Below are 23,638 nucleotides of genomic sequence, written 5' to 3'. Positions count from 1 at the left end.
TATTAGCATAAAACCTTTCTGGGTGACGAGAAATGTGGAGAGGTTGATGGTATAAAACATTGTGAAAAACGGCTCCCTCTGAAGTGCCATAGTTTTTGAGACAGAAGTAATTTTCCACAGATTTGATTTCGAGACTTCAGATTTAGAACTTGAGGTCTCAAAATCTACCAATGCACACAACTTCATGTGACAAGGGTGTTTTTTTTCTTTCATTATTATCTTGCAACTTCAATGACCGATTGAGCTCAAATTTTCACAAGTTTTTTATTTTATGCATATGTTGAGATACACCAACTGTGAAGGCTAGACATTGACAGTTACCAATAGTGTCCACTGTCTTTCAAGTGCTAACACACATCGGTGCAAGGGGAATACAAACATTAACATTCCTTACATGTAATTATTCCGGATGCAAATTTAACATACCCTCTAGTTGATTTCTAATCAACGGGAGAATTTAAGACAAAATAATTTTGCATGATGCTTGGTACCATTACCATCTTAATAACAAGTAGGTTTTCGAATGGAAATAACCCATTACCAAACGATGACACTACATATACCTTTAAATTTACACCACCAGAAATGTAACAATCAAAGATGGAAGAATTAAGCTCAAGATTGTAAAAAATACATTATTTGTTTTTCTAGCATGATAAACTGCTTACTTTTTGGCCTGAGTAAGCATCAAAATATAAAGAATTAATATAAAATAAAAACATAATTACTTTCTATTAAGTTTTAGATGAACTACAATAGTACCTTCTACCAATGTATCGAAAACTGAATCAGCATTCGATAAAAATCTACGATCTAAAATGAGCACACTTTAAAAGGAGAGCACTTCCAGTAAATAAGTAAAATATTTCCTATTTACAATTTGTGTTAATAATGACATTATGTTAGTAAATGTTTTGTATTTATTTATTTATATATATATATAAAGGTTTCATATAAAAAAAATGTATTTATACATGTTTGACAGCCTCTTAAATCCGATACTTAATAAACCCTTATTATAAAATAGCACTTCTGCATTGGGTCACAGGATAATAATGTAACTTTACATTTTGGTAAAAAAAAAGCAGCACACTCCAAAATGACATCAAGAAAGGACAGAGTTTCACTCTTTTAACTTCAGTTTTTTTTTTCATAAACAATACCTGAAAATGAAAGTTAAAATTTCACTTGTTTTCAAAGACAATACTGAGGTTATTTTGCATTGACAAGGAAAGGCATTAATTAATGTTGTTACAAATTCATTCATCAATGGCTGAGCAATTAAATCTTAAATAAACTTTGTGTTTTACTCATACATTGATGTGTGCTAAAGACATTCAATTTGATTGGTAATTGGAACCCACCATTTATTTCAATACTAAACAGTTGAAGAAATACACCATGAAACTAGCCTGTGAAAGTTTAATTTCAAAACGTGGTAGCATTTTTGAGATATTGCTGAAAATCTGGAGCGAATATGTCCTCGCAGGAAGATTAATTTGCAATTGGAAAACAAAATCTGATAAAACGTTACTGTCACTACTGCTTCTCACATTTGGTGCAAGCTTGTATGAAATTAGAGTAAAAGATTTTAAAAAACTAGGTAGAAAAAGATGTTACATTTTAGAGGTTTAAAGACTTTTAGAGGTTTAAGGAACGTTACAGAATTGGTAAGAAACAAAAATCAGGAAGATCACAGATTAACATAAAACTTCCACGGTCTAATGATGATGATAGAAGAAAACATACCTTGAAATATTTCTGTCTGAAATGTCATATTTGATGAGAAATAAATAATCTAATTTCGCATTTGGAGTTTATCGCTCAGTGAGCGTTTTATTCAATTTTGTTTTGGCATCAATGCAATGCAAAATTTGTAATTGGTTTTTCACTAACCTCTCGTGACCCAGATGGCCGATGGTTCTCAAACTTCTACAGGTTTGTCAGTTTATGTATATGGTGGATTACATAAAAGTGCTTGCACTGCCAGCAACTTTTTTGCTAGCCAAACCAATTCTGTAATGTTCCTTTAAATATGTCTAGAGGTTTGGTCATAACACAGGTAGAGTCTTTCATCTTTGAAACCAAAAAATTAACCCCTTACAAGAAAAATCTGAGAGGAGACCAATATGAACAGTTCCAAGGAACCACAGGCACTTTGTTTGAATCAAATTTGCAACTGTCACGATTCACATAATTATGGGTACATGATTTATCCATAAATACAAATAATTGGATCTTTGACACTTTGATTTAAGTTAACGACACATTAGTACTTTTTAAACATAAAAATAGCACCTTTTACCATTAGTAAAATGTTCTGCTTAGCCTCAAAATGGGGAACATGTACATTTATGTGATTATGTGAAATAAATATGTCCAATCATAAAAGGCACGGACCTGCAGTTCGTCAAAAAAGTAGAGACGGGTTTGCCAGAGCTCAATATTTAACCAAGATTCATCTTAAGAAGAGTTGTCAATATTTCCATAGTGATTTGTATTGTGACATCACATTTAGCTTTGTACTTAAGATGGACTCGCATTTGAGATCACCCTGAAGTGGTATTAAAGTGACACTCTTTCTTTTACCTTAAAAATGTTGGAAACTCTGGATAATTTATAGGAAGTTAACATTAACTTCATGCAGTTGTCTTCTTTTAAAAAGAAGGCACATTTCAGCGATGGAAAAAACTTACTTACAAAAAAAAAAGTTTTAATGAAAATCAATTTTCAAACGCTGAGCTTGGACCCACAGCATCATTCTTGCATAGAGAAGTGATATCAGATTTACTTATTTTGAACTGTGTATTTTTTTTTATATACCCGGTAATAGGGTTGTCTGTTTAAACCCACCTGAGACAAAATGATTTGTTTACATTCAAAATGTAGCTGATACAAAGTTCAACTGAAACTATTTCTCACTGATTATCTTAGTTTACAGTCGACCCTTCATAACAAAGGGCACTCTCATGAAGAGGTTCTGCAATAAAAAGAGTACGCTCTGATTTTGTTCTGCCTTTTCATTCTTTAAATTGCTGTCCTCTTATAACAACGTTCCTGTTACAAAGAGGTAATTGGGCCAGTCCCATGGATCTTGTTATAACGAGAGCCAACTGTGTTTTAATGGGGGGGGGGGGACAATGAGGAATGCAGACACTGGCTTCTAACCTTTTTGATAGTTTTAAAGGAGGTTACTTTCAGATAAACAAGTTGTACAGTTGTTTGGGGCTGAATACAGGAGTTGGTTTTTGTGTACTGATAAACAAACATACTGGACATTACAAAAATACTTTTGCTGATCACACACAGTAAAAAAAAAAATGAATACTGCAAAAGTGTATCACATTATTGAGATGGAAAGGATAATAATATAAAATGTGCAAACATTAAAAACTGTTAAGCACCATTTGGAGGGAATTAAAAGTTATCAAAGTTTTTTTTTTTTCAAAATTGTTTTGGAAAACTGCCCACCTCAACATTTCAGTTTCAAAAACACGTTTTGAAAAATACATATATATTGAAGAAAAAAATGTAAAAAAAAATGAATGAATGACATCAAAATGCAAATCCATTAGTCCTTGAACATGCAAGATGGCCACCAGATTTTCTTGCCAACCTGTTAAATATGCTTACACCAATTTACGCCAATTTTGTACGCTACAGCACAAAAATTTGCTAACCAAAAACAGGCCCTGGAGAAATTTTGACTGGTCCTCATAAAATTAAAAAACTGGTAGTTGGCCAGAGGACCACTGATACGAGAGAATGCTGTCAGCTCACGCGTGTCTCGTTTTTAGCTCATCATATTTAAGTACCTGTTCTCTTCGGCTAACGATGTCAGCATGGACGACATATCATTGACGACCATGTTGGACATAGGGTTCATATTTGGTACTAAGGGACTCTCACATCCGATGCCGTTAATGATGTCGGTTGGACTGACCATCCCCCCGGGAATGAGTGGCTGGACGTTGTCCAGTCCATCTGCAGACAATGCAGCCAGACCGTTAGCGATTGGGTCATCGCAGTCCATCTGGGGAATGGTGTGGTCGTAGCGATTGGCTCCAGGGACGTCCACCGTACTGCTGACTTGGTTGCAACCTGGTGACATCTCCATGGGGTTGGGCATCGTGTTGGGAAACTGCTGCTGCTGCTGCTGTTGCTGTTGGCTTATATACTGTGGTTCATTCACCTGCATGTGGTTTGTCTGGTACTGCGGGTTAACATGTTGCATGCCTTGCTGCTGCTGCACGGTGTGCTGAGTATCCATATAACCACCGTTCATCATCTTAGGTTCAGAGTAGCTATTACTGTACCCTTGTTGGTTGGACATCATTTGAGGGTACATATCATTCTGCAAGTTATCCCTGCGTCCCATTCCTTCGGTTCCATTCTGCATCCCCATACCATGATCTCCCTGCCAATGATTGCTCATGACAGGTGGCATATCGATCGGTCGGCTTCGCTGTGTTAAGCTGGACATGTTCTCCGGCATTGGCAGCGGGTTGATGTTGCTTAAACTGTTATAGCGCTGCAGTACGGGTTCCTGTTGCCGCTGCTGCTGGACTGGATCGCTCGCCCTCCTTATGCCCACACCGGGTACCTCATGGGGTAACGGGGTGCGGCTCGGGTAGCTCCCACTGTGCCCATTATACCCAGGCATAGGAGAGGGGGCAAATCTATCCGCACCCCAGGAGTTCTGCTGTCCAGTCACCTGGTCATATTTAGCCTGAAGGCGTTGCTGCTCCTGTAAGGTTAGACCTGGTAACCCCGTCGGCCCACTCATCCCACTGAAACCGCTAGACCGCCGCGACGATCCAGGCGATATAGGGTCGTAAAGAGAGCTAGAGAGAGCACCCAAGCGATTGGAGTACTGCGAGCTGGCACCCGACGCCCGCCGGGATGAAAGATAGGTGCTTGCCTCGCTGGAACGTCGACTGGAGAACTGGCTGAGAGGGAACGGGGAAGCTTCTGAGGAGCGACGGCTGCTGTAGTAAGAGCTGACCGTGCTGCCGTTGCTTCCACGGCGCATACCGAGGCTATCCATGCTACCGACGAACGACTGGCCGCTTTCACAACGACCCATCTCCTCTGCCTGTAGCTTGACAATGATGCGATCCTTGGGTTTAAACTCGCTGGAAGAATTCACAATCGCTCCCCCTAGCAAACAGAGAAAAACCAAAACAGGAAAAGTTATTTACAATCAAACCATAACAATAAAGTGTTTATGGCTGCACATAATTATTGAGCACAAGTTATTTCAGGTGAGTATACTTAATCACCTATAAAAAGCAAGCACAACACTGTTGGAACCGTTAAGACTTAACTTTATCTTGACTCCAGTCCATCTCAGAACCATTTTGAAAAAAATTTAGAAAGCAATAAGTCAACCTTCAAACTGTTCAACAAAATTCAACTCGATCATTATCCCCTTCTCATCTTGAGGACAAATTACTGTAGTTTGTTTTACGTAATCCTCTGACACTTATACAATTTCAACCATGTGCACTTCAACAAACTGTTCATTTTATTCACTCACTTCTTGTTACAACTTGCGGCAGCTGGGGTAACGCCTGAGCCGATTTCACTTTCTGAGCGAGTCGGTTCACCGCCGGAGTGTTGACTTTCATCCTCTGCCGTGACGGCTTACACGCCAGGGGGCTCATCGGCCGCACCGCCTGCGAGGGCGCCGTGGTCGTCAGCGTTGAACCTCGGTTACGGCCCCGGTTGCGCGTGTGAGTAGGACCCATGTTGGAACTGATGTGGTCATCTTGGATCTTGTCGTCTTCAATGGCGGTCAGATCGGTGAGGCTGCCACCCGGAATGGTCATTTCGACGCCGCTGTCGTTGTGCGGTGAGCAGCTGTACTCGTGCTGTAACGTGAGACACTCGGCCACTGGGCTGTCCTGTAGGGAAGAAAGTCGGAACTTGTCAACAAACATCATATCAAACAGGGCCCAATGTCAATGAGCTACTTAATGCTTTAGTACCATAGTTGCCACAAGGGGTTGCACCAAATTGCCCATAGCGGCCGCAAATGGCTGCAAAGTTATTTTGACCTACATGTACTTCTTCACAGACAGAGGCCATGGTGAAGCTATGTCCATCAGTGACATGTTCCAATATTTCCCATGTTGACATTCTACCTACATCAGGTAAGACGAAAGAGATTTTCAGTTTCATATTGTTTTTTTGTAAAACTTTTTACTTTTTGGTGTTTCTTGTTGGTCTGGCAGCAATAATATCAGCATCCTTCCCCTTAATACAACAAAAATCATCAAAACAGAATTTGTTTTTTAACGTACATGTATGAACATGCATGAAAAACAAAGTCGCAAATAAGTGTCAAGTGAACACACAATGTGTTGGTCGTAATTGTATCTATAGCCTTGCAAATTCTGTTTTATTACTTACATGCACCACGTCAATATGGAGATCAGACGGGGGTACACTCTGCGGCCTCTCGTTACGATGACCAACACTGACCACACTCCCATCAACGCTCTCCGCACTCTCCGACTTAACTGAACCCGGCTGATGGTCCCTCGTGCTGCCCTCGTTGGCGCCACCGCTTGTCCTGTCATGTTTATCCCCGCGTTGTTTCTTTGTGACGTGAGCGTCAGGGCCGTGGACTGTCTTGACGTGCTTACGGAGCGAGCTGGGGTCTGTGTATCGCTTGGTGCAGCCTGTGATTTTGCAGACGTAGGGTTTCTGGAAGTCAAACAGACGATTTGTAAGAAGCTATTTTTTTGTTTTTCATGACAAGAAAATACTTAACCGACTTGCAAACAACCAGCAGAAGTTACTTCAATTAGAATTCAATCGCACTTAACTTTATAGTTGAGGAAATGTTTGCCATCTCGCATAAGGCACGGATGTCGGTTTTCTAAACAAGGTTTCAAATAAAGATAGACAGCCAAGATATGGCAGACCATCTGGAAAAGACCTCTTGGTTCTGCCAATAACATTTATTTTCCTCTAATATTTAAACTTTATATTGCATTTCTTTTTCAGTTTTGACCAACCAACCCACTAATTTCGACAAATGATAGAAATCTTCAAACATTGATTATTCTGAACAGCCCCTACTACCTACACCCTTCAACTGGTTTTCAGAAACAGGCTACTAGATGTTCAGATACTTACTGCATTGGAATGTGTTCTGTTTTGGTGCTTGGCTCTATCTGAGGCATTGGAGAAGGCTTTGGTACATCCTTGGAACTCACAGACATACGGTCTCTCTCCGGTATGAGATCGAAGATGAGTCTTGAGGTTCTCTAGACGAGAGTACGCCTTGTTGCAGCCCTCAAACTAAAAAATAAGATCAAGATGGATTGAATTGATTTGTTCATTGAAATATATCAGTGTAGGCTATATTTGGTTTCCGACAACACCATGTGTTTATCTACTTGCTTGGTAGATTATGTTCTTTTGAGAACTTGTCTTGACAGATACTTATGAGATTCAAATTCAACATTTGACCTTCATTTATTTTTGTAGTTTAAAATAATGAGTTGTAAAACACAAGACCACGGGATTTGTCTGGTCTTGAGTTCACTGGAACCGAGGCTGAAATCACTGGCCTAGAGCCTGCGGCCAAATGTCACTCGGGGCAATTTACAGGCAATCTCCATGAAGAAAAGGCAGTTGCATTTTAATGTTCAGATATTTTTCTTGGGGATCTTAAGACACTGTTAAAAAATAAATTCATGTGCTAGCAAAAGTGGTTCTGTAGCATGCACTGCAGTTGGTTGCCTCCAGGTTGCCTGCAAAAGTTGCCTCGTGCGGCAGGGCCCTTAAATATCCAGCCCTGGTTGAGATGCCACAATTAGACATTAAAGGATTTGGGTACTTTTTGTAACACAAAACACAATGTCCACAGATTTACATTAAACTTACACCAGTTGAAGATAATGATAGTAGAAAGCATACCTTTAAATATTAGTTGCTGAGTTGCTGTAGTTTCTGAGAAACGAGTAAAACAATGTCATGAAAATACGTTCGTACATGCTAAAATAATTTTCGTCTCATGATCGCGACGAAAAATTATTTTCATGACATTGTTTTACTCATTTGTCACAAAAACTACAGCACCTCAGAAAGTAATATTTTCAGGGTAGCTTTCTAATGTCATTATCTTCAAAATGCGTAAGTTTAATGTAAATCTGTGGACATTGTGTTTTTTGTCCTACAAAACGTACAACAAGTAGACCATTTAAATGAAGTACTGACCGTGCACTGATGGGGTTTCTCCCCTGTGTGTCTCCTCATATGAACGACCAGCATGTACTGAGCCTTGAATGGTTTCTCTTCACGGATACACCCTCTCCATCGACACACAAACTCCTTCCTCTCATTGTGGATGTGATCGTTCAAGATGTGCTGTGTATTAATAAGATTATTAGCAATAAATAATTGGCTAAAGACACTGAAAACTATTGGTAATTACTCAAAATATTTGTTAGCAGAAAAACTTACTTGGTAACGAGCAATGGAGAGCTGTTGATATGAGAAATTGTGAAAACGGCTCCCTTTAAAAAAAAACGTAGCTTTTGAGAAAGAGGACATTATTCACTCAAATATCAAAAGACTTCAGGCCTGAAGCCTATTATTAGGCATCTGAAAGCACACAAACTTGAGCAACAAGGGTTTTCCTTTCATTATTTTCTTGTAACTTTGTTGACCAATTGAGCCCAAATTTTCACAATTATTTTATGCAATGCTTCAGCTAATTTTGTTCTTCTGAAGCTCTATGATATTTGGCCCTAAACGTGTCCAAACATGCTTACCTGAACTAGTTGATCCAGGGTGTCAAACCTGTCCTCGCAGCTGTCCCATTCACAGTCCGTCACCACCGGTACATCCTCCTCCATGATCCCCTTACCCCCGTCCTCCGAGGTCATCCCAACCACCTCCACCTTACTGTGCCTCTCATGCCCTGCCCTGTGGCCGCCGTCCATGGGCGCCTTCTTGATGTCCACATGACAGGTGGACGAGACAATGTTTGGGGAGGCCTCGTTCGGATTGTGCCTCATGTTCCTGTTTTCGTGGTCCAGACTGCTGCTCACCAGGTTGTTGTTGTTGGGTTCTAGAATCTTCCGAGGACTGTGTCCCTCCTAGAAACCAGGAAGTGAGAACCAAGAAGTAAGACAAAACTTCAGGTCAGATGCGCTAGTTTTCATCAAGACATTGGGACAAACTTCTGTTAAAACATTGTACTAAATGAAATAACTTTTTCTCATTGGTAGCGCACATAAAAGAACCAACAGGGATGTGATAAGCTGTTGAAAAAAAAACTCTTAACTATGAGCTCAAGGTGTGACAGATTGCAAGCACAAAAGCTTGCAGGTACGAAGCCTGCTTCCATACATTGATCTTTGGTTTTGAGAGCCCTACTCTGCAGTCTGGGGTGTTCCATAAAGTTTTATCTACGGGTTGTTTATAAGTTTGATCCAAGTTATTAAATATAATTTACAAAAAATAAATAACAATTTAAAAAAAAAAGGATTTCCGGTTAAAAATGGAGAAATCACATCCCTGAATCAAGACAATTATTGAGTTTCTGGTTAACATAGCTAGCACCTTTGTATACAGGTTTTCTCAGGCTTGATTTCATTACTTGAAATATATAATAATAATAAGTTTCAAATTCCTTCCGACTTACATGAGTTAAATCTGTTGGTTTCCTATCCGTCATTAACCGGCTACTGTGCTTGGTCTCTGCAGCCATCTGCATGGCTGTGATCTCCTCGTGGGTGTTTGTGGGATGGGCTCGGGCCAGCAGCGTGGCCATGGCTGGATGGTGCTGCATGGCACCTGCAGGGGGAGGTGGCATCGCTGATGGTATGAATGGATTACCTGACCTGTTGAGCAAGAGAGAACCAAAAAGGAATATGTTCACCTTCAAAGTACAGTAGGCCGAGTAATATGTGATTTTTTTTCACAGAATTCAGGAATGACCTGACACACATCGATGTATAGACCTTTTGCATTGACGTCATCCAGCTGCCATCTTAGAGGTACAACTGTACATTACTGTTTCTAGTATTTTCTTGTGCGCCTTTATAAATCTCTAATTATTAAATCTCTAATTATTATTATAAATCTCTTTATAAATCTCTAATTATTAAATCTCTAATTATTATTATTATTATTATTACAACAGTGACAAAACAATCAAAATGCACAAAAGTGTCTGCGCGGCGCACAAGATTGGCCAATGAACAACATCCTTTTGACCTCTAGGTGAGGGCGCCCTACTGAAATGACGTCATGTGCATCAGGTCTATTAGGGTAAAACTAAAGGACACAGTTGTCCTGACCGTAACTCAAACCCACACTCTGCTGATCAGAACCAACAGAGCTTAAGTCCAGTGCTCTTAACCGATCGGCCATGACAAAAGAACCAATATGAAATTTGTTCCAAACCACTCCAATGCATCATGTACACCACACAACATAAAATTTGCAATTTTTTTTATTTCTTTGACAACAAATTCAAAATCAAGAGTGGATTTTTAATTAAATTTTACCTCTGCCTCATCAGCTGCTGTTGTAACTGCTGGAGATGTGCTATTGGCGTTACAGAGGGGTGCCAACTCAACGGGCTAACAGTCCCTGCAGAGAGATGACCGTATGACCCACTGGCACTGGAAGAGCTTCGCGAGCTATTGATGTAAGCCACCAGGGAGTTAGGAGATGTTCTTATCATTGCGTTGATGTCGAGACACTCGCCTGAGAGCGGGGAAATGGAAAGCGCCCTCTTGCGGCTGCGACGGTCACTCGGGCGAGGGCTTGAGAAACGGGATCCTAGAGGCGAAAGAGGAAAGCAAGAAGATGTTTTTGCTGGGTTTGGGTTACAGTATAGAAAAATTTATACAGATCTGATCTATAAAAAAAAAATAAAAAAAAAAAAAGGAAAGGTATTTCCTCCTTTACAGAGTGTAAAGACCAGGGCCAAATTTCATAGAGCTGCTCAAGCAGAAAATATTGCTCAAGAAATTTTTGCTTAGCAGAAATGTCACGATACCAGCCACAAACTGTACATGTGACATAGCAGTTTGGCTGGTATTTATTCTAATAAGCACGGCTTAGCTCCTTTTTGTGCTTTAAGCAGCTCAATGAAACTGGGCCCTGGACTCAAACCTACACTTTGTTGACCAAAAAGACAAGACCTTGACTTCTGTGCTCTCAACTGCTCAGCCAAGACACGTAAATAAACTCCAAATTTCACATTGAAGAACTCAAAAGTTTAAAGGGTTGTGATACATTTTGTATGAAGCGTTTGGCCTTGACATGAATCCCTGTCTGTGAATGAAGTTTTAAGTAATATAATTTTCAACTTTGAGCTTCATTAGCCGTCAAGTTTAAAAGAAAAAAGTGAAAATCAAAGAGCAATGTTTTCAGGAGAGTCCCGTAGATCCGTTGTACATGCTCAATTAATTTCTTCTCACTGAGACAACAATTATTTTTGTGAAATTATTTTACTCATTTCTCACAAACTACAGCACCTCAGCAAGTAATATTTTCAGTAGAGCTTTCTACCATCATTATCATTAAACCGTTCAAGTTTAATATAAATCTGTAGATTTTTGCGTTTCGTGTCGTACAAAAAGTACCAAAACCCTCTTCAAATTTAATACAAACTAATTGGGTACCTTCGACTGATCCAACATCCAGTGCCGGGTGCTCTATGCTTCCAGCTGTACTCGGTGGGGCACTGACGAAGTCATGAGCAAATAGACTGTGTTGACTAAGAGATGAGATGTGATGACCATAGTAGGGTGGTATGGCAGCAGGATGACCCGGTGGTATCCCTCCTTCACCTGAAAATATATCATTTGGAAAAAATTTGACTTATGGGTTTTCAGTTTTTGTTTTAATAATACAGATTGCTGTTGTCGTGAAATGCCTCACAGTCACTGGACACATTCGGTGATTGTCAAAGATCAGTATTCCCACTTGGAGTATCTCAACAATTGCATAAAATAAAAACCCGTGTGAAAATTTGGACTCAATTGGTCGTCGAAGTTGCGAGAGAATAGTGGAAGAAAAAACACCCTTGTTGCACAAATTGTGTGCTTTTAGATGCTTGAATTCGAAACCTCAGCTGAGGTTTCAAACTCAGTTCAAATATTTTAGTGAGAAATTACTTCTTTCTAAAACACTTTTCTTTTCAGAGGGAGCCGTTTCTCACAATGTTTTTATACTATCAACAGCTCTCCGTTGCTCTTTACCGTGTTATTTTTTATGCTAACAAGTTTTTTTTAAGTAATTACCAATAGTGTCCAGTGCCTTTAATCAATTGTCAAATTTTTTATATTTATAAAACAGATTGCTGTTGTTATCAAATGCATTAAAACCCTATTACTGTTGGTGCACTCTCATACCCCCAAAAGTCACAGTACACAGGCACAGGTTTTTCCACATAGAGAGCAGTATAAAGAGAAGGAACTCATGCAGTCCCAATGATAGCCTAGAATGTATGGTGGGGCCTACTTTGTAGCAGTCCGAATACCATCCTAAGGTCAATTTCACAAAGATGCTAAGCTACGAGTCAGTTGATAAATCATTGTAATAATAGATTACCAGCCAAACGTGCCATGTTTATTTATTTATTTATTTATTTTCCGCTTGGGGGAGGGGTTTTTTTCTGGCTGACTTTGCGAAGCATTTATCCTTTATATTCTTTATATTGCTCAAAATGACCTCCAAAACTTTTTTAAGCGAGATATTTTTTGTGTTTGCAAGTAAATATGTGTAGGTAAAAATGGTGCTATCTCTAACTCAGGCAAAAATTCATACATTACACTCCAGCATCTCAAATAATAATCCGACCTTTGACATCTGACCTCAAAAGAATCCCACAATGCCTCAAGGCTTTTTCTTTCTTGTTCAGAATACTTGGTTATCGATTACATGTACATTTGTACATATCTAAACTTTCAGAATGTTGGATAGTATCCACAAGGAATGTACAGGACAAGCCCTCTTCTAGATTCGCCCAGGGTTTCTAAAGCTAGGCAAATATGAGAGCATCGGGTCAGTACGTGCAAATTCCAGAAGATACCAGTCGAAAAAACAAAAATGCCATACATGTTTCACTTCAGATTTTAGTGTTGAGCTTCTAAACAAACAAAAACATTGAAGGCACTGGACATTATTATTGGCAATTACTGAATGTAATTGTTAGCGTATAGTAATAACGTACTTGATTAATGAGCAATAGAGAGCTGTTGATAGCATAAAACATTGTAAGAATGGCTATCTTTGAAGTGGGGTACTTTTAGAAAAAATAATTTTCAACCCCCCAAAAATCTGAATCTAAGAAAGTCTTCAGGCATAAAAATCTTTATAAAAATGCAACTGCTGAAAATTGTGCAAGGTTTTACTTTTTTCTCCTGGTTGAAACAAAAGACTAAGCTCAAATTTTTCACAATTTTGTTATTTCATGTAAATGGTTGATCACACAAAAAATTACAATGTCCGACTTTTTTTGTCATCTACATCAATCATTTACTAATACATGCCTTTTCTCTGAAAGTGAAACATTCTATCCAGTTTTAAACATTGATTGTCTACAATGACGGAATTCTTGGCTTTGGATAAAAAGCAAATAACAAACACTTCACACTTAAGTGCCTTTCATTTCTGAGACGCTCCCAAAGTGCCATTTCAACTTGACTATAAACTTTAAACACATCTTTTCACTGAACCGCAAATTGATCCGTTCCATTAAAGAGTCAGAGTTGGGATTGGTCCGAACTGACAACCAATTAATCATGCCCATTAGCCGAGTGACCTAGGCAAAGTCACAAAAACTTGCTAAGCACAGAATAGTATTGCTTAGCAGAATCAGGCTACCAGCCCAAATGACATTAAATTTGCATTATTGTAGGTGGTTCCAAACTCAATTTTTGCCTATCAAAGAAATTTGTATACATGTAGCTGTCTTTTCTGCTTAACAGCTTTATGAAACTGGGCCCTGATTTGTACCTTGGCACAATTTAATAAAGCCTTCAAGCACAAACACTCGCTAATCACAGAAAGGTATTGCTTAGCCGAATCAGGTTACCAGCCCAAAATACATTAAGTTTGCATTGGTGTGGTTGGTTCCCAACTCAATTTTTGCTTATTATAACCCCCAGTTTTTTTTTAAATAAGGCCCTGGTTTGCTTTTTCTCTTTTCATTTATATTTTTCTGGAATATCATCACCTAGTGTTGTTTTCAGTAATTCGATAGCACAGTGATTTTTGTTTGGGTCATCTTTGATTTTGGATTTTCTATTTGTGTTGGGTTGGACACATCCTAGTGCTTTGTAACTTCTAGAAAAGGTGCATCTACACCATAGAGCTATATATATTGACTAGAGCGCTAACTTGCTCTGCGTTTTGAAGCCACCCTGGGCGCAGACATGTTTGGTGTGTTGCGTGAATTCGGAATTTTAAGAGAACACACATTGCCGCGATTATTTTACATTCGGCATGTGCGTATACGTACGCAGCTGTCCACTCGCATACGTCCGCGCTATGAAAACCGTAACTTCGACTTGATTGCCGTACTAAAAAAAGTAAACGCGCCTTTTAATCATGACGATCATGACGCTCGCAGTTTGTGCGCTGATCAGCAGATTGTGCGTTCACATTTACTGCATTTTTTGCTTCGATGGCACATAAAAAAGAACAGACGCACGATCATGCAAATAGCCGTACAATTGCCGTACAAAATTTCACGCTTTTGTATTGGTTTGTACATAAACATGGATGCGCCCACATGGCTTCAAAACCTTAGTGCGTGTATAACGGGGTGTTAGCGCTCTAGGCAATATAGCTCTATGATCTACACATATAGTTAGCAGCGTATGAATCATATTATCATAACAAATAATAATAAACATCACTTCTAAAGCAGTATCATGCCATTCATTCAAGGGCGCCAATTCACAAAGTCAAAGTCAAAGTCAAAGTCAAAGTCAAAAGTCCAGGATTTTAAAATGCCTGTTTGAAGAAATTAGTTTTGAGTTGCCATTTGAAGACTATTACTTGCAACTAGGGCACCAACTTACCATAGGATCTGCTGCTTGGACTGACCCCACGTGCATGCTGCATTGCGGACATTGCCGCCGGACTGCCACGGAACTGCTCCATGTAGTGCTGCATGTACAGGGGGTAGCCTGGAGACTCTGAGGTACCCCCTCGCTGTGGGGTTAGACGGATCAAGGAGACATCTGACAAGGCTGGACTGCTGCCTGATGGGTGTCTGATGGGTTGGAAATACACAAGTGATAAGACATTTCTAATCATACTGGGGAGTAAGTACAACCATGGAGGAAGAATGGTACAACAGCCCTCTCTCTTAAAGGCACGGGACACCTTTGGTAATTGTCAAAGACCAATATTCTCACTTGATCAATGTATCTCAACATACCCATAAATTAACAAATAAGTGAACAAATTTACTCAGTTGGTCATCGAAGATGCAAGAAAATAATGAAAGAAAAACACTCTTGTTGCACAAATTTGTTTGCTTTAAAGTGCCTAAAAAGGGCTTCAGGCCTGAAGTCTTCTAATATTTGAGTGATAAATTACCTCTTTCTCAAAATATACATTACTTATTAAGTGGGAGCCGTTTCTCACAAAAGCTCTCCAAGTAAGTTTTTATGCTAACAACTATTTTGTATTATTAGGCAATAGTTCCATGTTGCCTTTAAACATGACTGTAATGAAATGGTGATAACCTACCCTTGTAATGGATGATGCATCGGGAGCGTATCAAAATGGTACCGACCTTCGTGGGTCCTCGAATCCACTGGTATGGGGGGATGGAAGCTCAGTCTTCCATCCATTGTTTGCACTGGAAAGAAAACAACAAAAGGAATTTATCTGAAAAATTTCCCATACTTGTGATATTGTACATCAATAATTTGTTTATTGCTATTTTGCTTATATTTTTTACTGGTGTACTTTTCTTAAAACTGTTCACTAAATGTGTGTAATTTTCTTAATCTTTTGCCATTTTCACTGTTATGCGCCATCAAACAGGCTGGTCCTGGTGAGAGCGCAATTAAAAGCCAATAAATTATTATATTATAATTATTAAATTATGTATTGCCTTGGCCAATAGGATCACAGATGGAGTAATTTTGTCAAAGTTCCTTGTGCACCTCATCTAGCAATCAAAGCTGTAAGGCGCCTTGTCAAAACCTCCAAGCCGTTCCATTTTGCGTGCATTCTGCGGGAGTCCGCTGATTTTTATAACAAAAAGGACCCGTAGCAGGTCCCCAGCCAGGACGGCTCATTATAACATGTCAATAAACATGAATATTCCGGCAGCTCCGTGTAGCGACCGGTCAGCTATCGTGAGGTCCAGCTTATTTAAATATCAATAAGCATGATTGCCAAGGCGGCTCAGCAGACTCGCTGACCGTCGGAACCCCGGAGGAATGCAGGTGGACAATGGCTTTACCTTTGCAGGGCAAAATGCAAAGTGAGGGTGGATGTGTAACTAAAAGTCATTTTCTCCAAGACTTGGTTAGGACTACATGACCAAAACATGTGAATTCTAGAAATGCTTTTCTTTAATTCCCAGCTGCGACTGACAAGTTTCAGACATTAACACGCATACTACAATACATGCAAGCTCCGATTTATTTCCATAGTTTTAGTGATTTATGATGTTGTCCAACCAAGTTGCAAAAGTGGGCGTCAGAGTATAGCAGTGACTAGGGACACTTTAAAAGTGAGTTACGATAATCTTTTGCAGCGATCATGATTAGCATAAAACTATACAAATTAAAGCAATGGTGACTGCCAAAAGTTAGGATAAATTTTCTCTAATGGTGCTTGTTTAAATTAAAACAGTTCAAATCTTAAAACCGTGTGTAGGTTTTAAATTCTCATTTTATTTCTGGTCATTTACAAAGAATTTTGAGCAACATGTACATTACACGTCCAAGCCCCTCAATCTTGTGAATTTCTTCCCCCCCCCCCCCAGAAAAGAAGGACTGGTTACGGAGATGCTTTTATATTTAAAGCTTTCCTGAACTGTCAGTTTCCAGGTGTTTTTTCTCCCAAAAATGTTCACGATATCATTTTCGAGACACAGAATACTGTGTAAACAATCCTTGTATGAGCAGGCTTCTGCATGCCCAAATTTTATGTCAATGAATGCCACATAACTGTGTGCTTATTTATGGCAACCAGTGATGCTAGGGTTAAGATTTGGTGCAAATTCTTAAACATTCTGTTTTTTGAACATTTGTTACAACAAAACCAGAATCAATTTAACAGTTTATATTTAAACGAGCAGAAGATTTATCTAATTTGTCTCATGTTAAATACTTTTTCAGATGTTAGGCCATGTCTGTAACGGCGACTACGGCTACAAATTCGGCTAGTGTACATGTAGCACATCTGCAATTTTGCCATTTTGGCTGTAGCCGAAGTCCCTGTTTCGTACCGAGCCTTAGACTTCAAGTCAACATTTGAACTTCATTTTCAAAATTACCGATGAGGCAAGTGATTATTATTTAAAAACACAGAACCGCTGGACTTGTCCGGTCACAGGTTTACTGGCCTGATGCTCAAATCACTGCTGGCCTGAAATAAAATGGAGGCCATGGCCTCTGTTGCCCCTGGTCCTTGCCTAGGTGCCCTTATAAAAGTTTCCCAAAAGACTTTAAGATTTTCCAATGGAGGGTCCCCTTGAAAAATATAAATGGCCCTTCACTCCCAAAGTTCAAATTCCAGACCTGCACTGGACTCAAGCCTGCAGTCCAGTCTATATTTCGAGCCCTGAATGCATTGTGATTTTAAGGGTAGTAAGAGCAAATCTGTGCTAAGCAGTCTCATGACATTTGACCCTTGAACACATCACAATCAGTGGTCCCGCAACCATCAAACACTCCACCACTGTGTGGAAATACTCCCTCATCACAGCCCTGTTTATAGCTCTTAGTAGTTTCAGTTAGGTTGGGTCACTTACAGACAGCTACTGGAATGTCAGTTTCTGAGACTTGAGTGTGAGAGATCAGGTTAAAACCATCATAAATTTTACACCACACTGGCCTGATACCTAAATACTTCAGATGGAAGCTTTCTCTCTTGTTTTTTTTTCTTCGTAAAGGACACCTGGGAGAGTGAAGTGAAGTTTCTAATGGACTATTTCAAGGCAGGGTCCTCCCCAAGTGCACAAGCCAGCATATCATGTAATTTCTTCATATATGTCATGCAATTTATTCAAATAAATCCTAAACATTCCAGATCTTTAAAGACACTGGACACTATTGGTAATTGTCAAAGACCAGTCCTCTCACTTGGTGTATCTCAACTTATGCATAAAATAACAAACCTGTGAAAATTTTAGCTCAACTGGTCGTCGAAGTTGCAAGATAATAATGAAACAAAAAACACCTTTGTAACCAAAGCTGTGTGCTTTCAAGTGCTTGATTTCGAGACCTCAAATTCTAAATCTGAGGTCTCGAAATCAAATTCGTTGAAAGTTACTTTTTTCTCAAAAACTTTGTCACTTCAGAGGGAGCCGTTTCTCACAATGTTATCAACCTCTACCCATTACTCGTTACCAAGTAAGGTTTTATGTTTAATAATAATTTTGTGTCCAACTGCCTTTAAATAAAAGTAACATTGCGTGTTAGTATGAAATAAAATTACACCAAAAAGATTATACAGTGTATCATCAGAGTCAATTGAAAACTTTATTTCAGAAAGAAAACTGCCAACCCCTCCAAGATCAAAATTTATTTATACTTGATGCGTAGAGCAAGTCCGGACTTGCTCTATGCTTGATGACATGCAAATTTTAATGTACTGTACAAGTAGATAGACACACATTAACTCCAAATGAAAAATAAACTTCGTGCAATATTTGTAACTGTAAAATGTTTACTTAGTCTCATACAGAATTACTGTCCCTACCTGGGATGTAAGAAGGGTAAAACTCCATATTTGCCGACAGAGGAATCAGACATGTATAATCCTGTCTCTAGTACTGAAAAAAGTGTTTCACTAAAATAGTGATACACTTTCAACAGACCTATAATTTTGCTCAAATCTAAACTTTAGATCAAACTGGCATTCCAAAGTACACTCTATTTGGACTGATTTCCCTTTGAAGTACAAAGTTGTCAATTAAAGGTACACCTGTTTCGAGCTGAGTGATTTTGCATTGGGGATAAAGATTCAAATTATTTGGTATTATTAGCAGAGTTGCAGGCCTTCCCAGAACTACAAAAAATTCCCTGTCCTGGCCTTGGTGCCCTTGAAATGCTCCAGTAGAAATTTCTTCAAAGGGTGCCCTTTAACAAGGAGAAAGAGCATTGGTGCCCTTGCCCTTTCAAAACGTAGCAGCCTGGCCACTAAAATTGGTCTAGCTACAAAACTCGACTTGTTTTGAAAATAGCGGGTCACAAAGGCAGTAAAGAGGAGGAGAGTGGCTTACCATAGCGTGGATCCAAGGTCGCCCATCCATTGGTAGGATCTATGAGGTATGGTGGCGAGTGGTGATGGTGAAGAGCCTGGTGGTGATAGTGGTGAGGGTGTACTGATGGAGCTAATGGTATTGGGCGCAGACTGGCTAGGTATTTGGCTCGTTGGGCGTCTCGGTGGTGCTCCTCATCGGTGCTGGAGGCAGGCTCCTCCGAGACGGTGCTCAGACCACCTCTGCTTGTTGCCCCAACGCGTTGGGCGTCTTCTCGTTTTTGTTCTTGGTCTAGGTAAAAAGTGGGAGAAATAATTATCAATAATAACAAAAAAAGTATTTATATAGCGCCCTATGATATGCCAAAGACAAAGAACTTAGTTAGGTATAAAGCAATATACAAAATAAAACCACTTAGAACTTAAATCAAAACAAAAAACAAAAGGAGCCAAAAAGCTAAAAGATAAATGCAAACAAAATAATTTGTAAAAATGAGATACTGAATACTAAAATAAATAAAACAATTACTGTGTGTACATTGTACACCAAATAAACAACTTCATATTCTGCTTTCGGAATAGCTAGCTTCAACACAACCATGGCGATAATACAAAACAACCAATCGCAACAAGAATTTAACAAATCACATAAGACATTTCACTTATAAATACACAATACATTAATATATCTTCGAAAGACTTGTTTCAATTCAGCATGCTTTGACAGCAAAACATCAACAAACTTTGGTTCAGAATGCACTGCAGTTTTGAAAAAAGGCCAGAGACGAACCCTTGTATACATGTAATGCCATGTGGTACAGGCTTCGACAGGCTATCCGGCTATCAAATAGCAAATTTTACTTATTTTTCAAAAATCAGAAGAGTGGAAGAAATACATCTAAGTAAAAAGCACACTGTCAGGGAGCTGTGTGTACATCTGGTTAAAGGTTTGCTTTGTACTGTATCGCAAAAAGTGGGACAAATTCTGGTAGATCCTTTAAAAACCCTAATCTTTGAACTTGGATACTTGATCTGTCTGGCCTCATGCCAAAACAGGTTGTGTGTTTGTTTGTTTGTTTGTTTGTTATCAACGTGTTTGTTCTGATAGACCCTTTCAACACAGATTACACAAACTCCCTACAAAGTGAAGAGGTTGTGCAACATTTACTTGCAAATTCAGCCTTATCTCAGCCTTCGCACTTGACCCTACAATAAGTTAGTTTGATTTTATTTTGTTTGTTTGAAAGGGGGAAGGGGGGAGAGGGTTGCACTGGACCTGCCATACAAATGCTGTAGGCCCTAGGCCAGTGGTTTTATTGTCAGGCCCAGTGGTGGTGTCGGGCCAGTGGTTTTACTTTTAGTGTCAGGAATACGTTGCCTTGGATCGGTGAAGTTGGTCTTTGAAAAGCGTTTGTAACCGTTTGTTATAAAATGCATATGATTAGAAAGATCCTTTAAGAGTAGACTATAATTACTTTACTATAACAAATTTTGTATTGCATTGATGTCAAAATAAAAATGAATAAAATGCTCACTGAGCGATAAACTCCAAATGCGAAGTTAGATTATTTATTTCTCATCAAACATGACATTTCAGACACAAAATATTTCAAGGGATGTTTTCAACTATATATAATCATCATTAGACCGTGTAAGTTTTATGTAAATCTGTGATCTTCACGATTTTTGTTTCTTACCAATTCTGTAAAGTATACAGTACATTGTAACAGATTATCAACTTCATGAATTGCATCATAGTGTCTTTTGTGATATAAAAATAATGTCGAAGTCCTACCGGATGTTTAGGACTTTGTTACACTTTCATCCTCTTGAATGTGTTAACCTCTTCAAAAACACTGAATGGTACATTGTACATGTAGATACTAGGCTTATCAAATTCATGTTTATGTTGAAGTGCTCGATAATGAGTATCAATAGTTTGGCTGAACAAAACAACTAATAAACATGATTTAAAGACAGAATATACATGTATAAACAAATGCACCATTTGATCGTCTTGGGTTTTTCCCCAAAGCAAGAGCAAGATGAGGACAATGTTAAGGAGGGAAGAGGAAAACTAAAACAACACCGGAAAATAATACTAACAATAACAATAGGCTAAATGTTTTTTATAAGGATGAGGCTTACAAAAAGGGAGGCAGACTGGGATGATCAACCGGTGCTTTTTGTTTTTGTTTATATAAAGGGCCTACAGTACACATTTTTTTTAATAACTGGCTGAGCTTAAAATGTGTCTTCTTTTTCTTTTTTCCGGCAAAAAAAAAAAAACTTAGACCAGGTAAAACTCAACCCCGCCCAGGACAAGGGCTAACCCACTAATCTCAGTGTCGGTTTGAACTGGGTTAACCTTTCGGGATATAAGTCCAGGTTAGACCGAATGGTAGAATTTCACTTCTACTCATTACTTCATGGTAATGGCTGCAGAAGAAAAAGTCCCCTGGGAACCGGCTTCTCACATTATGTATGACAAGTCATTGGGTGCTTTTGCACTGCCTACAACACACTCGTTCATTGGATCCATTTTGCATTAGAGCCTGTCAACATCAAGCAGAGTGTTGGCCTCAAGTTTTGACCTGACAAAACCAAAAGTCTTTCTCTCTATTTTTTAAAGAGGTCACTTTTTTTTCTTTTTTTTTTTCCTGTGATAAAATATGCAACTCCAGACGGTGATATAATTAAAAGTACTACTTTCACTTTGGTAACCAGTTTGAAAAAGTACAGGGTTGGTACCTATCTATAAAACAAATATTAATTTCAATCTCAATTCTGAGAGCTCATCGATTTTCAAGTTCATTTCAGTACCACCCCTTCAGAGAAACAATAAGTAACTTTTGAAAAACTGTCATCAAGGTTGTAGAAAATAAAACCTTGGAAAATAAGTAGGCCTTATTTCTCAAAACATAACCGTGTGTTATGTGTATAATTATAAAAAAGACATCACATTGAAATCAAGGTTGTTTTCACGTATTCTATTTCAATATTTCCAAGAAACAGCATATGGGCGTCACACACATCTGAAAAAAAGTACTTAGTACATTTGCTCAAGCACATGTATGTATTTGATAAAAAACTGTGTTTTACCACAAGCCATCAGAAGGTCGGTGACCTAGGTCACTACAACATTTCCAAGAACCAATGGAGGTCAAGTTCTGCCACTTGCACTGATACTGCTAATGGTGCATGGATTTAAAGGCACTGTACATACTTGGTAATTGTCAAAGACTAGTATTTTCACTTGGTGTATCCCAAAATATGCATAAAATAACAAATCTGAGTTAATTAGGAAAAATTGGTCATCGAAGTTGCAAGAGAATAGTGAAAGAAAAAACACCCTTGTTGCACCAATTTGGGTGCATTTAAGTGCCTATAAAAAAAATCTGTTTTGTTTCAGAGGGAGCTGTTTCTCACAATGTTTTATACTTATATCAACAGCTCTACGTTGCTCGTTACCAAGTAAGTTTTGATGCTAACAATTTTTTTGAGTAAAGTCCAGTGCCTTTAAGCCAACCCTATTATTGACTGGATGGGGAAGCTTGTGAGCCAACCCACTTGGAGTGAATGTGAAAGTAATTGGCCATATGTAAATTATTGCTTGGCCTTGGCTGCAGCTTGTCAACCACCTTCAGCAGCAGGGGTGCACCACAACTAAAACAGAAAAAATCATGCACCAAGCCTCATGAATAATTTTCAACCCCAAAACTTTTTCGGTAAATCAAAGATTTCAAAATCATAACTAATGGGGCTTGTTTCAAACAAACATGGTTTGGACACTGTTACGCTCTAGGTTTGTTTTCTTTCTTTTTAAATTGATTTGGGGTACACTACTAGTGGTAGGGCTCCAAAAAATCCCTAATTTGCACACTAACAAAAAGGGCACTTTATGGAATCTGCAGATATTTGGCTCTAGAAAATAAAGTGCAAGAACATTAAATCCAATTTCATTTGATATATTCAGGTTGTGAAGCCATGGACCTTTTTATTTAAGAAAGCCCCTTCCCTAGTTATTTTCAAATTATAAAGTTATTTGCCGATGCGCTTGCATGGGGAGAACCTGTACTAAGGTCTTGACAAACAAAACATTTATCTACACTGATGACAAGACCTAGTCTTGGTACAAGACCTTATTGGTAAAACCTCTCTGGTAAAATCGGAGGCCCTAATCCCATATATGTAATGTATGCAC

General features: G+C 38.8%; 1 protein-coding gene across 1 annotated transcript in view; it reads right to left on the bottom strand.

Annotated features, from left to right (window-relative positions):
• Positions 1-1,970: 1,970 nt before the first annotated feature.
• Positions 1,971-23,638, bottom strand: part of LOC117288514 (zinc finger protein GLI4-like) — a 47,658-nt gene continuing 25,990 nt past the window's right edge. Inside the window, exons 3-14 of the mRNA XM_033769402.1 lie at positions 19,457-19,726; positions 15,742-15,853; positions 15,066-15,259; positions 11,658-11,825; positions 10,533-10,809; positions 9,665-9,863; positions 8,790-9,116; positions 8,233-8,382; positions 7,147-7,311; positions 6,415-6,711; positions 5,540-5,906; positions 1,971-5,160 (exon numbers count right to left, since the gene is read on the bottom strand). Coding sequence (XP_033625293.1) covers positions 3,794-5,160; positions 5,540-5,906; positions 6,415-6,711; positions 7,147-7,311; positions 8,233-8,382; positions 8,790-9,116; positions 9,665-9,863; positions 10,533-10,809; positions 11,658-11,825; positions 15,066-15,259; positions 15,742-15,853; positions 19,457-19,726 — 3,893 coding nt within the window. The 3' untranslated portion in view covers positions 1,971-3,793. The remainder of the gene's footprint in view (positions 5,161-5,539; positions 5,907-6,414; positions 6,712-7,146; positions 7,312-8,232; positions 8,383-8,789; positions 9,117-9,664; positions 9,864-10,532; positions 10,810-11,657; positions 11,826-15,065; positions 15,260-15,741; positions 15,854-19,456; positions 19,727-23,638) is intronic.

Source organism: Asterias rubens, chromosome 3 (genome assembly GCF_902459465.1).
Source record: "Asterias rubens chromosome 3, eAstRub1.3, whole genome shotgun sequence".
Classification (NCBI taxonomy): Eukaryota; Metazoa; Echinodermata; class Asteroidea; order Forcipulatida; family Asteriidae; genus Asterias; species Asterias rubens.
This window is presented reverse-complemented; position numbering and strand designations above follow the sequence as displayed.